At 32.4% G+C, this 15,925-nt stretch overlaps 3 protein-coding genes across 5 annotated transcripts; 2 read left to right on the top strand and 1 right to left on the bottom strand.

Annotated features, from left to right (window-relative positions):
* Positions 1-2,477: 2,477 nt before the first annotated feature.
* Positions 2,478-3,821, bottom strand: LOC137834732 (thylakoid lumenal protein (Mog1/PsbP/DUF1795-like photosystem II reaction center PsbP family protein)). Its single transcript, XM_068642893.2, has 2 exons — positions 3,380-3,821; positions 2,478-2,965 (listed from the first exon to the last, which is right to left on the bottom strand). Exons 1-2 carry the CDS (start codon positions 3,723-3,725, stop codon positions 2,589-2,591), a joined length of 723 nt encoding a protein of 240 aa, XP_068498994.2. The 5' UTR covers positions 3,726-3,821; the 3' UTR covers positions 2,478-2,588.
* A 351-nt stretch (positions 3,822-4,172) lies between these two features.
* On the top strand, positions 4,173-6,208 carry EMB1692 (Ubiquitin carboxyl-terminal hydrolase family protein). Of its 2 annotated transcripts, none has more exons than XM_068642900.2 (2): positions 4,173-4,323; positions 4,468-6,208. In XM_068642900.2, the coding sequence occupies exon 2, from the start codon at positions 4,504-4,506 to the stop codon at positions 5,998-6,000; it is 1,497 nt and encodes a 498-aa protein (XP_068499001.2). In that variant the 5' UTR covers positions 4,173-4,323; positions 4,468-4,503; the 3' UTR covers positions 6,001-6,208. The 2 variants fall into 2 exon arrangements, with proteins under 2 accessions (XP_068499001.2, XP_068499002.2); XM_068642901.2 differs by having other exon boundaries at positions 4,231-4,357.
* A 1,240-nt stretch (positions 6,209-7,448) lies between these two features.
* LOC137834739 (E3 ubiquitin-protein ligase makorin) lies at positions 7,449-14,383 on the top strand. 2 transcript variants are annotated; one of them, XM_090302037.1, is made up of 6 exons: positions 7,452-7,645; positions 8,187-8,274; positions 8,377-9,128; positions 9,542-9,611; positions 11,267-11,309; positions 13,748-14,383. In XM_090302037.1, the coding sequence occupies exons 1-5, from the start codon at positions 7,635-7,637 to the stop codon at positions 11,288-11,290; spliced, it is 945 nt and encodes a 314-aa protein (XP_090158163.1). In that variant the 5' UTR covers positions 7,452-7,634; the 3' UTR covers positions 11,291-11,309; positions 13,748-14,383. The 2 variants fall into 2 exon arrangements, with proteins under 2 accessions (XP_068499004.2, XP_090158163.1); XM_068642903.2 differs by lacking the exon at positions 11,267-11,309 and having other exon boundaries at positions 7,449-7,645.
* Positions 14,384-15,925: the final 1,542 nt, after the last annotated feature.

The following is a 15,925-nucleotide window of genomic DNA, read 5'->3' as shown; positions in this document are numbered from 1 at the left end:
ATTAATTGGATATAGATTCTGTTAAATTTAACTACTATAAAAAAATTTATGTCTACTTCTTAGTCTTCAATAACAGTTTTAAGAAATTAAAATAAAAAGTCTTTTTCTTTACCCAATTCACCTTCTTTTATTGTGTTGTTTTATATATGAGTCAAAGTTAGAACTGTAAAGGAAAGAAAAAATTCTTCATAAACTGCACTTCAAATTATTGATTAAAGGAATTAATGGTGACAATTATGTTTGATTTTATCATATTTTTAATAGATATAGATTTAAAATCACCCCTTCAAGATGTACTTTATTTTCTATAAGAAAAGACAAATTCTATTTTCTGGCTCTTATTTTTTTTATCTTTAAATATATTTTAAATTCCTATAGATATGATCTTGTTTGATTTTAGTTCTTATAAATTTAGTTTTTTAGTCTTAGATTATTGACATTTTTTAGTTTTGTTTTTAGTCTTACCATAAATTAGTATTACAGTTTATTTTTGTGACAAATAAGGTGATTTAGATAGAATTATTTTTATAGTTTTATTTTTGATAATTTGTACAGTGAAGTTAATCACAAAGAAATGTTTTTTTTTATATAAAGAAATTATCAAATTGTATAGTCCAATTATTACAGGAATAGGAATAGCGTGTCTTTCTACAGTAATTAGGACGATTTTAGTGTGAGATTAAATACCTTTTAAATTAAGTATATTAACTCTTTTAATGTGTTATACAAAATAATATTTAACACTTTTATTTATTCAATAATATTATTTTATATATTAAAATTATGTAATTAAATTGACTTTATGTTAAGCTATTATATTTAAACAATTCTTCTTATTTAGTTTTACTCAAATTCCTCTCTCCAGTGATTAGATTACCCTCCATATTATTTATATAGGAAAAACCAAAACAAATTTGTATATTTTTATCTAATAGGATAATTATTTTTTATTAGTTTGGTTGGTAAATGTTAAATACCTACTCACCCTTTTGTATTTGTAATTTAATAGTATTTGTGAGCATTAATACCTACTCACCCTTTTTTTGTAATTATCATATTCAAAAAATTTAATAATAAAATTTAAATTTTAAATATATTTTTTTTAAGTGGATAAAAATGGTATATTGGTCCAACGAGAAAAAAATTACAATTTAATTAATAAAAATAGGCAAACTAATCATAATTTGACTTATAAGGAAATAAAATAAATAAGTTAATAATTTACATTACTAATATTAACTTGTCTTAGTACAACTTCTAGTCAGAACTATTATTATGATAAATAAATATAGAAAAAAATAACTAAATAATATGAAATTTACATCACTATTGTTTTATTAAATTTCTTTTAACATAAATTATTTTTAAAAACTAATATTATTATTAATAAGTGTAGAATAGAATAATTAAATAAAATGGAATTTATATTATACCTAAGAATATTGATCGAATAAAACAATATTTAATAAAAAAATATTTAAGAAAATGATACCAGTCAAATCCTTTACCAGTGAAACACTATTAAAAAACTAATATCTAATAAAACTATTATATCATGCAGATAAATATTAGCCTACCCTGAATTTCTTTGACCATAACTGTAATTTAGAAATCAGAAATTGAATGAAAACATGTTCAAAAACTTCTGAAACTGCCAAAACTCAGATCAAGTGTTTTGAATCTAAAAAACAACACCTATTCAACAAGTCACTCAAAATTTTGACCTGCAACCTCTAATAATGTATTTTCCAAAGCAAAAATTCCTGCAAGTATCAAATTGAAGCCAATTGTTCAAGAAACACAAGCATGCTGCTCACACTCAGTAAAAATTTCTAATCTATGTATATTGCTGTCATGCAAAAAACATCTCCAACATAATTTAAAAACTCCTAAATTTGAATTTTCCATGAAAAGTAACAGAGCATCAGAAATTGAGTTTTTAAGCAGTAGACAACCAGAAGCATAATATGCTCACAGATTCAACCATAAACCACACACAACTTGCAAGAGCTGCACTTCATTTTCCCAGCTAACCACATCAGAAGTTGAAAGTTCCAAATCAAAGCAAGCCATATCAAAATTTCAAGCAGTAAGTATCCCAAATTTATCAAAAGAAAACCATCATAAGGACACCATCCTCTGCATAGAACAGATGATGATTACAATTCCAGAGGAATATTTCTATTCCAGCTCTTTTCATCCCCCATCTGGAATTTCATCAGTCAGAGTTCTAATTTAGTAATCATAAATTGAATTTTCCATGCCAAAATATTCTGAAAGCCCCAAATTTTCAATTTTCCATGAGAAGTCCAAAAACATCAATGAATGTTTTAAGCTAAGAACAAGTTGAAAAACACTCACAAATTCAACCAAAAACCACACAAAACTTAGACCTGCAACATCTACTTCAATTTTCCCAACACACTACATCAGACACTAAAGCTTTGAAGCCAATCCCACCAAAAATCCAAGCAACATGACAAATGGTAAAAAATTTCAAATTTATCAAAAGCAACCATCCTCATCCTCATAATATATAATCATTCATCATTCATTACCTCTACCAAATACTAAACACCAAAAGCCAACTAAAAAGACCCCACAGTCTTAAAAGACTCATGAACATGCCTCAATATGTCCTTATCTCTATTCCACTCTGGAGTCGGGGCATTGACAAAATGGGCATAGAGCTTGTTCTTAGCACAAGTCACTGAGATCAAGCTATGAGTGCCAACCCCATCAATCTCATACACATAATACAGCTGCCCCTTATCATCCTTCACCTCCTCAGAGCTCAAGCCATCAGCATTGGCTATCAGGTCCTGCAACTCCACATCAGAGAGTGCCAAGTTGTTCAGAATCACATCTTTTGGTGCAAGTTGGCGAAACCCTGACAGAAAAGTCAGGTACTCTTTCTCTGTTTTCTTCTTCGGGTTGTAGAACTCACTGTCCGTTCCATTAGTACCTATCATCCACAAATGCTATACTTTTATCACACACTATTCTTATCCAATACAACAATATCATTTTTCCAAATGAAGATATTCTTACACATTCATCAAACATAGTAAACATATATATTCACTACTTAATCATATTTCTGATTTTTTTATGAAGATGAATTAAGTTTAAAGTCCAACTTTTTAATAACAGGATACATTCAAAGACCAAATAGATCATTTATCCAATTTGAATTGTTATCTAATAACTATTAGTTAATCACATTCCTTTTTTAAAACCATGTGTAAAGATCAAATGGAAGAAATTTTACTTTTTGGTTCATAATTTGATAATGGGTATGTTCTATATCATACATCATTACATGTCTCATAGCAGAGGTAACATCATATATGTAGAAACATGGAACAAATGTTAGTACCCTTCTCGACCTTAGACACCAACCGTTCCTTCCAGCCTGCAGGCACGTCATAGACATACTCAGCAGAGTCCTTCTTGTTGGAGTTGCCGCCGTAGCCACCGTAGTTGGCGGCGCTGGCGGCAGTTCCGTAGTAGACTTGGTAGGAGGGGGAGTCTTGCGCCAGGGAAGGCAGTGGTGCGGTGGTTAGAATGGAGGCGATGGCGGCGGCGGCAGTTAAGGTTGTTAAGGGTTGTTTGAAGGGGAGGAGGGGCTTGCATGGAGAGGGTGGGGTGGCGGTTGTGGCGATGGAGGAGAGAATGGCTGATGGGGATGAGAACACGGTGGTGATGGCGGTGGTGGTTGCCATGGTGTGGTGGATATGTGGATGTGGAAGTGTTTTTGTGTGCTATTATTGATGTCCATCGAAACACCAAAGTGTGTTACACATCTTTTTCTTATCCACAAGATAGAACAATTATGTGGAATGTGGCATATTGTAATCTTTGTTTTCCACCAATAGGAGTTTGCCACGTAAGTGGAATCTAAATAATAAATTATTCTAACAATAACAATGGATTAAATCATGCATTTTATCCTAAAGTGACAAATTTAGTATTGAAAAGAATATTTAAACAGTATAATTTTTTGTTTTATATCTCTAAATTACTTATTTTTGTTTTAGTATCAATAATTTTTTTTAAAACTAAGGTAGTTAAAAATGATTATTTCGATTTAAATATTTTTTGTTGTCTAAGTTTGTTTTATTATTATCCATAAAATTATTAATAAAGAAATTGACGCATATTTTCACCGTGTACAATAATTTTATCGAATTTAAAACATAATTTTTTTTCCAATTTTAACAGAGCTATCTCCTTTTCTGCCTCACCGGAAGAAACCCTACTCTCTCTTAAACCCTTTCTCCCTCGCCGGAAGTTGCAGAACATCTCTGCCTCGCCGGAAAAGTAAAAACACACTAAATTTATTCCAATTAAAGTTGTAATTATCTCTTTAAATTTTCTTTACAGAATCAATATTATTAGAATCTGGTGTTCTGTCTCAATAACGTTTCGTTCTTCTAATTTTGTTGTTCTTTGTGTGATTTTCAGGTATGGTGTGTTATGTGAGTGGTTGAAGCGTTAGATATGGCGCTTTGTCTTCCTCTTTCAATCAGCAATCCCAAACCAGTTGCTTCCCTGAGTTCCAGTTTCGTTCATGGCGGAACAAAACCTTCATCCTTTTCGATCAATGAGAAGCTGAAAACGGGTAATCGTCTTCAGAGTATCTCGGTTTCAATTTCTTGTTCCTCTATAAAACTTGTCCGTGACCGCACACTCGATAGGCATGTTGCGATGAAGTATAGGGTTAGGTTTGTTCAGAAGCTAAAAACTTTGCTTCTCTCTAAATCGAAACATTACATTCCAGTTCATATTCTGTGTAAATGCCGTTCTTATCTTGGTCTTCCCAAGCCTCGTTCCGTGCTTTCTATGATTCATAGATACCCTTCCATTTTTGAACTCTTCAATATTCCATGGCCTCCAAAACCACTCTATGCGACCAAGTTGCATCCCCAACTCTGTGTTCGATTAACCCCTGCTGCAGCTGCTGTTGCTGCTGAGGAATTGGCTTTTCAATCTTCCATTTCCAACATGTTAGCAGCCAAACTCCAAAAGCTTCTCATGCTATCTTCTCGCCGCCAGTTACTTCTCTCCAAATTGGTTCACTTTGCTCCACATCTTGGTCTGCCTCCTAATTTCAGGTCCCGGTTGTGCAACGATCATCCGGACAAATTCAGGACTGTTGACACTCCCTATGGCCGTGCCCTTGAGCTTGTTTCTTGGGATGTCAACTTGGGAAAGCCTTTGCCACCTCCTGCATCCCATGATCCTGGTTTCATAGTTGATCGTCCTTTGAAGTTCAAGCAATTGAGACTTCGAAAGGGGCTTAATTTAAAGAGACGGCACCAGAATTTCTTGCTGAGATTTGAAGAAATGGCAGAAGTGTGCCCCTATAGGAATCCTGCTGAGGCTTTTGCAAAGGAATCGTTGGAGGCAGAGAAGAGAGCTTGTGCATTGGTAAGGGAGGTTCTTGCAATGACAGTTGAAAAGAGGACTTTGATAGACCACTTGACTCATTTCAGAAAGGAGTTTGGCTTCCCAAACAAGTTGAGAGGGATGATAATAAGGCACCCGGAATTGTTTTATGTGAGTTTGAAAGGGGAGCGACACTCGGTTTTCTTGGTGGAGGGGTTTGGTGAGAAGGGCAACTTATTGGAGAAGGAAGAGATTTTGTCCATACAAGATAAATGGATGGACTTGGCTAGGGAGTCCAAGAGAATGAGACGAGAGAGAAGGAAGGGTAGGTTTAGCAAAGATATTGGAAGCTTGAATGGAACTGGTCAAGATAATAGTGACACTGATGATGATTACGATGATAATATTGGGATCGATAATTTTGAGAATGGGTATGATGATGGTTTTGAGGATATATTTGAGGAGTTGGATTTCGAGGCAGAGGATGATGATGATGATGATGATCAAGGAGACAAGATTTTCTCCCAAAGCAACTATGGAGAATTTTGGACTGCGGGACCTTTTCCTATTCAACATGGTTTGGATGAACCTCAGATGCAGCCTTGGTAGTGTTTAATTTGAAGAACAGAGTTTTTCCCTGCACAAGTAAAGCAGTGCAATTTTCAAGTGGTAAGTTACAGTTCCAGATTGCATCTGCCATACCATGATAGGGATTCTGTTCTATCTTTGACTATTTGCTATAAAGATTGTGTACATATGATAGAGTTGAAGCAAAAGTTAATTCTCAAATCCAAAGATTATTATTACTTGGGGAGAATGTATTGTGTATTATTGTTTCATTCTCCATAACTCTTTTGTTTGTCTGATTTTTTTTTTTTACACTTTATAAATTATAAATAAGTTGATGTTTTTATTAATTATTATAAAAAAAACCAATAGTTTGTATATCACACAATAATTTCAGTTAACAGAAAAAACACATTGTATGATTTCATAAATTTCATGATTACTGAGAATTGTAAATCTTTAAAATTTTGATTTCTAAAAATGACTGAAATGTATTTGATTGATAAAAATATTTTTGAAAACATTTATATAATTTTTCAAGAAATAAAAGAATAATATTTTATTTTACTAAGATCTTTAATTTGTACATGGTATTTTTTGTAATGATTTTTTATTATAATTTTTAAAAGTATGATTTCCACCTCCCACATAATTTTTTTAAACCATTTCTGCAAAACATACATTATTGAGGTTTATGACCGATTGTGATTATCTCTCGTATTACATTTATTTCACATAGTATTTAAATAAATTAAATTTTTATCTTTGTAAATCATATTTAAAATAAGTATTTGAAAGGTGGGTTTTGTTTTTATGCAATGATTTTGATTTATTAGTAGGCGAACAAGCATTGGATATTGTTTTTTAAAATAAAATTTAGAGCTTAATTTTGTGTGTGTCTAATATAACTTCAATTACGAAGTACTCTATTTATTTCTCGTACATGAACAAGTAAAAATAAATTCCAATTTTGAAAAAAATAAAAAACTAATAATCAAGATATTATTCAATGAATTACAACTAATTTAAATGAAAAAATAAAAAGAAATCAAAATAACACCAAGTCTATTCAAATAAACGGACATAACTAAATTCTGAAATAGTCTTGAAATTCACTTCAAAAGAATTTAGTTAAAACAATTATAACTACCATTATTATTATTAATATTTAATTATTATGTCACTACTCTTATGATTTGTTAATATTGTTATTATTGTTAGTTATAATAACTACCACTCCGAAATTTATTACATAATCTTTATCATAATAAGTATTAAAAAGTAAATAAGAGTGACTTTATGTTTTAACGTTCACATTAAAAAAAGTAAAATTCACATAATAATATTTTACAATTAAATTTAGAGTTTCACAATGAAAATTTATATTCTATTTTAGAACTCTCATGATAAAAGTAAAAATGGCGTAATTAAGAGAAAAAGTAATTCCGGTGGAGAGGTATAAATAAGTGGTAGTAAACGAAGCGTGTGAGGTAAGAAGAGAAAGGGGAAATGAAAATTATCTAAGTCGCGAGAGAGATTTGCAATTTAACGACACAGCGCCAAAAACCCTCGTACCCGGTTCAAATGGGTCGCACTTAGGTTTTCACGCTCGCATCTTTGTCCCTTCTTCTTCCCCTTTTCTTCCATTCCATTTCCTCAATTTCCACTTCATCACCATGGCCAACAGGTAATTTTTTTATCACCCTCTCTTCTTCTTTTCCGTTCCTCCATTTTCATCATTTTTCATGATTCTTGAATTTCTTCCATCACTGTCGTTTCGTTTTTTTCCTTCTGTCTTATCTTTTGTCTTGTTCGCGCATTGGAAAGGGCGCGAAAGAAAAGAAAAAGGGTTTTGTTGCATGGCGTGTTCGGATAGTTCGCATTTGCCACTGCTCATTATTTGTTCGAAGGCCGTGTGGTGGATTGTATGGACCGTGTTCTTGGGTTTCTTTTTTCGTTTCTTGTTTTACTGATTGGAAATGTGTGTTTCTTTAAGAGATAACAGTCTGATCAGTTTTCTGTTTAGTTATCGTTGGTAATGGTTCATTATAAGTGACTTGGAAATTGTGTGTTGGTTTTGATGTGTGCACTTTTTGAGGAGACTATGTGATTTGTTAGTTAACCAATTTAGGGGTTTACTTGCTTACTTTTTGAATTTTTGTGTTGAATTTTTGTAGACTCTTTCTTGATAACATTGTGACGCGTTTTGAAATGATTATTTGTCTTAGGGTTTGCAAGTTCTATGCCCGTGGAGCGTGTTTGAAAGGGGATCAGTGTGCTTTTGTTCATGAGAAAAAGGATGAAGATAGTGGTCATGTAAGTTGTGACTCGTTCTGATTATCGTGTACTATGTTTGGCACCCACCGATGAATCTTTTTATTGACTTTCCTACTCTTTTGTTTCTTATGTTGAAAACAGGTTTGTTGCTTTCATAGAAAAGGAGTATGTGCTTTTGGTAGTAAATGCAAATATAAACATGTCAGAGCTTCTGATGGGTCGTCTTCATCTAACAGACGTCGTTCTCCTCTTCCGAAATGTTTGCTGAATCGTACCGCCAAAGAAACAAGTTGGGTTCCAAAGGGTTCAAAGTCATCTTCATCAGACAATTGTGCAAGGAGTTCACAACATAAGAATCTGCTCTCTCCTGGAAATGATGTTGGCAGTTCTAGTAGTGCTGCACGATCTGAAATTTTGTTCTGCTCATTTGCTGCTGCCGACTGCCCCCTTGGATTTAACTGTTCTCGTGTTCATGGAAATCGATGTTTATACTGTAGAGAATTTTGCATACATCCTACTGACAGAGAGGAAAGAGAAAATCATTTGAGAACTTGTGATAAAAAGGAAAAATACCTTCAGGCTTTGAATGACAGTCAAGAAGTAGAATGCAATGTTTGTTTGGAGCGTGTTCTTTCCAAGGCTAAACCATCTGATTGTAAGTTTGGGCTGCTTCCTGAATGTGATCATGCTTTTTGTTTATCCTGTATCCGCAATTGGCGTAGTAGTGCCCCAACCTCTGCAATGGACATGGGTAGTAGTAGTGGCACTGCTAATGCAGTGAGAACATGTCCTGTTTGTCGCAAACTGTCATATTTTGTCATTCCAAGTGGTATTTGGTATTCTACTAAGGAAGAAAAACAAGAAATTATTGATAACTACAAGGCAAACTGCAAGTAATTTCTTCTCTACTCAACATCCCCTTCACTTTCCTGAAATTGATTTGTTACTTGGTGACTCGTGATTTTGAATTTACTTGTGTTATAGTTAATCAATCAAAGTTGTTTTAGATGGTGGTTGGTTGGGAATATAATTCCCTCCTTTTCTCATCACTATATCCCCACTCCTATTCCCAAACCCCTTCTACACCACACAGCAATCAAACACTCCCAAAAGTACATAAGAATGCATGCACACACTGTGTTCCAATATTTTGTGAAATGTTGATTGTATACTCTTCACATGTCTCTATTGATGAGAGCAATTTATGCAGAGTTCAGCTATTTAGGTGAAAATCTGATTATTAAAGAGATCCAAGACAATATTTTTATTAAGGGATTGAATGGTTTCTTATTTGATTTTTTTTCAGACTAATTAATTGCAAGCATTTTAACTTCGGAAATGGGAATTGTCCATTTGGGGCTAGTTGCTTCTACAAGGTACCCAAGTTACTATCTCTTTTGTCACTGTAAATTCCTTGGGAAAATTTGATTACCATTCCTATTTAGTTATTAACATCATTTTTTAAACAGCGAATTGCATTCTACCATGCTTCTCCTTCAACTTAAATAATATTTATTATCTTGCTATTAGATATTAGATGTCAAATTTGATTTTATTTATATAAATAATCATATTTGGGCTGACTATCCACTTGGGTATAGAATCTACAACTTTTTTTTGGTCTTATCTAACACCAATATTATTTTTTGTATGTCTTTTGACAACTTGAGAAAAACGAGATAGGAATTTCAAAATGTTAATGCTCTACGTGTAGTAATATACTCAGCAAAAATCTGTTTACATACATGATTGGTACAATTTACAAATTAAGACTGGTATTAACCCCTAATATACAATGAGTGTGAGACTTCAAGGAACCCTATGATTCAGCAAAAATATGTTTATATACATGATGAGTATTATTTACTAATGAAGACTGGTTAACCCCTGATATGCAATGAATATGAGACTGCCTTGAACCCTGTGTCAATTAATTGTGCTGATAAATGCAAAGTGGAGCATTAATGATGTTCTATTCCCAGCACCCTCCCAAGCTCACGGAAATCGGGTCATATCATGTTGGCCCAAATCTTCATTAAGAAGATGTGAGCCGCAGTGGCGACGTCATTTCCACCCTGACTAATTTGCAGCACCACAGAATTTCTGATCCGCTACTACCTTGTTATGATGTCCGGCAACAAAACTACCATCTCTGATATTCAATAACACTGATGAGTTTGCTTGTTTTAGACGAATTAGTTCGTGAGCAGTGAGAGTCATAGCTTGATATTCTGATTCAGCTTTGGACTTGCAACCACATTTTGTTTCATGCTTTTCCATGTAATGGGATTCTCACCAAATAGGACACAATAACCGCAGGTTTAGTAGGAGATCCAGCCTTGTCAGCACAGGTATAGGCAATGATATGTCCTTTGTTCTCATATACTAATCCATCCTTCTACTAGATATCCTTTAAGAAATATCAAGTTTGGACAATTGCATTCTCATGATCAACATGAGGAGAATCGATGAATTGACTCACCATGCTGGCTACAATTGAATAGTTCAGCTTTCTTACCAATCTCCACCGTCTATTCAATTTGGATACACGTGATTATCACTGCTTTACAATTCAACATTCCTGTTTCTTAGGGAAATAATAATTCCAGATCATGATTATCAAGTAACTAAAATTCCAAGAAACTATCCCATTTGGTCCAGGTCTGATTTACCAAAATATTGTACAAATCAGTTTACATTTTGGGGAGTTCAGAAATCTTAACTAAAGCAAGCCATATATGTCTGCATATTTATTATTATGATTAATTTTTTTTAATCTTTTGGGGCATGCAACAATGTTAGTGATCTTTCTGTGTTGCATTATGGTACTTTGTTTTTAGTGACTAGCTTGAGCATTTGTGATTGTACATTAGTACTATTATACTTGGTTAGTTAGTTTAAGTACTTCCTTTCATACAGATCTGTAGTGTATACTGTTACTTCAGTGTTGGCAAATTTGTGATTTTACTTTTTTTACAATCCTTGAGTTTTGGTTGGCTTCCATGCTTGATTCAGTGTATGAATATTGCAGAGTGAGATCATACTAGATGGTTGAAGAGCAAACTGGCTTGCACGTGAGATTTTTAATTTTCTGCATGTTGAAGCCCCACAAATTTGTGAGCTGTGTTGCATGATCCAGTGCAGCCCGCATTTTGTGGGTCTTTTTGTTCTTATCTTTGAGATACAGATTTGCAATAAGCTTTCCTCTTCCAAGTAGCACACCACGTTTCTCTGTTCTTTACCTGCATTTTGGTTTTTACTCAATACCCCTCTTTTCTTTTTTCATTTCTCATGCCTCTCTCTGTGAGGTCACTTTAGTTTGTGTGGCTTTTGTTATCTTTTTATTTGGATTAGCTTCTGAAGTTGATAAATTGGGCTTGTTTTTTGCCTTTGCCTCTGAAATAAAGCTCTTGGGCTTTAACTTCTGGTTTCTTTAGTTATCTTTCTTTACACATACCTTATGAACTACATTTTGTGTTATGCTTTTTCTTTTTATAATTAATAAAAAAGTATTTGTAGTTATGGAAACGATCATGAGCTGGGATTTGGTTCTATACTAGATCAGGATTTGTGGTTTGTTTCGTTTGATTTGGGATGGTCCCATGTTTCTAAAATTAAGATGTCTTGTTTCATTTTATGCTTTGTTAGGATTAGGAAGTGATTTGAAGAGAGAAAGTGTGAGGAGAGTAAGATTCTTTGGATTAAGGTAAATAGAATGAAAGTGAAAGAAAAATTTATGAAAATTTGTGAATGATTTGATAGATATAATAAATTTAAAAAATCATAAAATAATATGCATATATATAATAATTAATTAATTTATATTATTATAAATTACATTTAACTAAATGAAAAATTTATAATTAATCCATAATTTTAATTTTATTATTTATTATTCATTTTAATTATCATTTTATATGTTTATTAATTTTTTTATTATTTTAATAATTATTATTATTATTTATATGTATTTATTATAATAAAATATGTATTCATAATCTATAATGAAAATTGATTCTTTGCATTCATAATCGATTGTGAATACATATTTTATTATATATACCTTTACAATGATATTTTCTTCGCAAATATTTGCCTAGCTTTTTGTTTTTTAATTGATTTTTTATTTGTTAATTTTCATGCTTTTCTCGCCTATCTTCACACCTGGAAGAAATCTATCATCACACCCTTAGGGTGTGTTTGGGGGGAGGGATTTGAGAGAGTGGATGCATGATGTTGTTTTGATTGAGGGATGTTAGAATGGATTTGTGAGGATGATTCATTGAAATTTGTGAGTGATGTGATGATTGAGTGGGAATAATAAATTTTAAAAAATTATTATTATTATATACATTTACTATTTTATATAATTATGTATGTTTTGTTCATATTATCATTTTATTTTATTATTTTTATTATTTATAATTATATGTTGTTATTAATAGTATATTTAAATATTTTCTTACATAAATTTATGTATTGTTTATATTATTATCCCTGCCTCTTAATCAAGATGGCACTCCTATTACTGGAAATGCTGTGAAAGAGAGCTGATTCTCCCTTGTATGCTAGTTAAAGAAAATCGATTTTGGACACCAAAAGTAACCAACAAATGAAGAAAATTGATTCTCCCTTTCCTACAACGTGGACAATAATTGATTATGGGTTTCAAAGGGCACAAAGAACTACTAAAAATCGATTCTTCCATGAAATCAACCATAAGTAAAACTGGAACAAAATCGATTCTCTCATGAAATGAACTTGAACGAGAATCAATTCTCCTCGGAGAAGTGTCATGCATGCACAGTGTTAGGGTTAAGGATATGAAGGTAAAATCCTATGATCATCCTAAGTGTTAGGGTTAAGGATATGAAGGTAAAATCCTATGATCATCCTTCGTGTAATCAGAACAAATCATGTATTTGTGTGAAGAAACTGAAATGCTTACCACCCTCTTCCCCATCCATAGAGTCACCTTCAAAACACTTAAAACAAACACACTAGTCACCCGCTCGCCAATCCGCACACTCGTAGAGTCACTTTCAAAACACTTGAAACAAACACGCTAGTCACCTGCTCGCCAATCCGCACATTGGTAGAGTCACCTTCAAACACTTGAAACAAACACGCTAGTCACCCGCTCGCCAATTTGCACGCCTTGCCAAACCGTACTTCAAGCACATCAGTAGAAGCAAACAGACCCTTAGTGATAAGCATGTACTAAATTATAAAATGGAGGAGAGTTGTAGGTATTTTTTGAAATACTTTTATTTAAAAAAAACACAGAAATTGAAATTGGAAACAAGTTCAGTCTCTGGCTATGCTCTATGTTTGAAATAAACACTAATAGACTTTAAAATATCCAATATAAAGAGAAAAAGACTACTCACCTGTAGGATACTTGTAAATCTGTTTTTCAGAGGCCATGCATATTTATTTATCTTTAATCCTTTACATAGCTTATATTTGTACTTGTTTGACCTTCAATAATTCTGATATCTGTTGCTTTCAGCACACTGTGAAGCCTGGCTCATACACATGGATCCATCGCAGGCCACCACCACACCGGAGACAAAACAATATTACGATGAATGAGATGAATGACATGTTGGAGATGCTCAGCGATGTTGATTTAACAAATTCTATTATGAGGGACTCAGGGTTTTTCGATGATATGGATCCATTTGGGATGATGGATATATCTGATAGTCTTGGTGGTGAATCAGGTCCTTGTTTTGGCCCTTTTGATTCTGATGAAGAAGACACAGATTTTTTTCAGATGGCTGCATTGTCAGAAGCACTGGTTTCTGGTGTGGATGATTTTGGCCCTGAAGATTTTGTGGATGAAGAATTCAACCCTATGGAGGCTGCCTTGTTATCAATGATGATGCATTCTAATATAGATGATGATGATGATGAAGAGGAATACAGTGATGAGTTCTACTAGAATCACACAGTTCATATCAAACCAGTTGTTGAGGTTCCCCATCATTTGTTTTGAGAAGTATTTAGGCAGAAACTCCCAAGATTTTCTAGTTTATGGTATGCTAGTACTCATGCCAACATCTGCTATTCGTGATCATATGCCATTTTGTATATTTTCTAACATGAACCTTTTCAAATAGTTTTGGTTTGAGGCTTTTGCTTAGTTCTGTGTCATTGCACTTTGAATTCAGATTGCTCTTCTATGTACAATATGGCTTCATATTCTTGGTCTTGTTGGCATGTTCATCACCATAGTTTTTTGGTTAAACCCTTGTTGAAAAGATTGCTTGTTTTTGCTAGTTCAGTATCTTTTCCATGGAAAACCAACTTGGATTACTTAAACATACTTCATAAAATGTACACATATTTAATATGTAATATCTTTAATGTTTATTTGTAATTATTTGGATTAAACATTTATTTTGAAAAAAGATACTAGTTCTAAAATTGATATCAAACCGATTTACAAACATCAAAAAACTATTTTCCTTTTCAAAATATAGATTTGTATTTCAATTCAATATTTGAATTAAGATGGATAAAAATTAAACTTATTTTCTTTAAAAAATATGGATTTAAATTTAATTTAATTTCAATTATTTGAATTTATAATAATTTAAACGTAATAATAATAAAATATTCAATTTAATGTTTTTTTTTGTCAACCTTATGTTTTGAAATTTAAAATTATATGGGTGCGAAATAAAATTTTAAAATTCCTTTCTTTCCATTGGGAATCCAAAAAAAAGTGTTTTCTTATGTTAAAATACTTTCCTCCTTGATAAATAGAATATTTCCAAATCAAAAGTCCATCCATTCACTAATTTTTTCATTATCATTCAAATATGCCTTGTTAAAGTACATAAACTGCATAGCCTTTGTAAGTTACATTACTTTTTATCTATTCGTTAAGTTATTAACAATTCTTGAAAGGAAATAATTGCATTTCTAGTATAATATAATCACTGAGGTGTTTTCTTTATTATAGGATATCCTTTATTGTGTATAAAAAAAAAGCACAAGTAAGATAAAAACAAGAAAGGATTTGATTATGGTTATTGTTCGTTTGTTAACAAAGATCGTGTACAATTCTCAATCAATTGAGTTTCACTAAAACAAACTAATGCTGCAAAGATATAAATGAGTATTATTTGGACATAAGTCACATCTAGCTAAAACTAAGTATTATTTGGAATGCAAATAATCTGAATAAAATTTAGTATTATTTGAAATGCAATAACTCCAACTTAAACACAAAGTATTATTTGGAATGTAATAATTCATTATTACACACAGAGTATTGCTTGGAACGCAACCACTCTTAGCTAAACACAATATTATTTGAAACATAGTCACTCATAGCTAAAGGTCACAAGGTTTATAAAGACTGTGATTTAAAAGATCACAGGTTCGTTCACTAGAAAAATAGGTAGTATCTTACAACTTATACAAGGAATATCACTTTTCTAGATTATTAATGAACACAAACAATCTTCTTTCTTACAACCACAAGGCTTGGAAGCTTAAGATCTTGTGTACATTGTTGTAGCAAAATTTTCGTCAATCTTCCTTCTCCAAAGAGATCTTATATAAAGAGTTTGAAAAGAAAATAGTTGTTACACATCCTTTGTGGCTATTGTGAGTAAAGATGACAACTAGACTGGGAGAGTGCTTGTTTGATTATTCCATCCCATGAATGAAGTAA

The sequence above is a fragment of the Phaseolus vulgaris genome, chromosome 5 (assembly GCF_051622355.1).
Source record: "Phaseolus vulgaris cultivar YP4 chromosome 5, ASM5162235v1, whole genome shotgun sequence".
Taxonomy (NCBI): Eukaryota; Viridiplantae; Streptophyta; class Magnoliopsida; order Fabales; family Fabaceae; genus Phaseolus; species Phaseolus vulgaris.
This window is presented reverse-complemented; position numbering and strand designations above follow the sequence as displayed.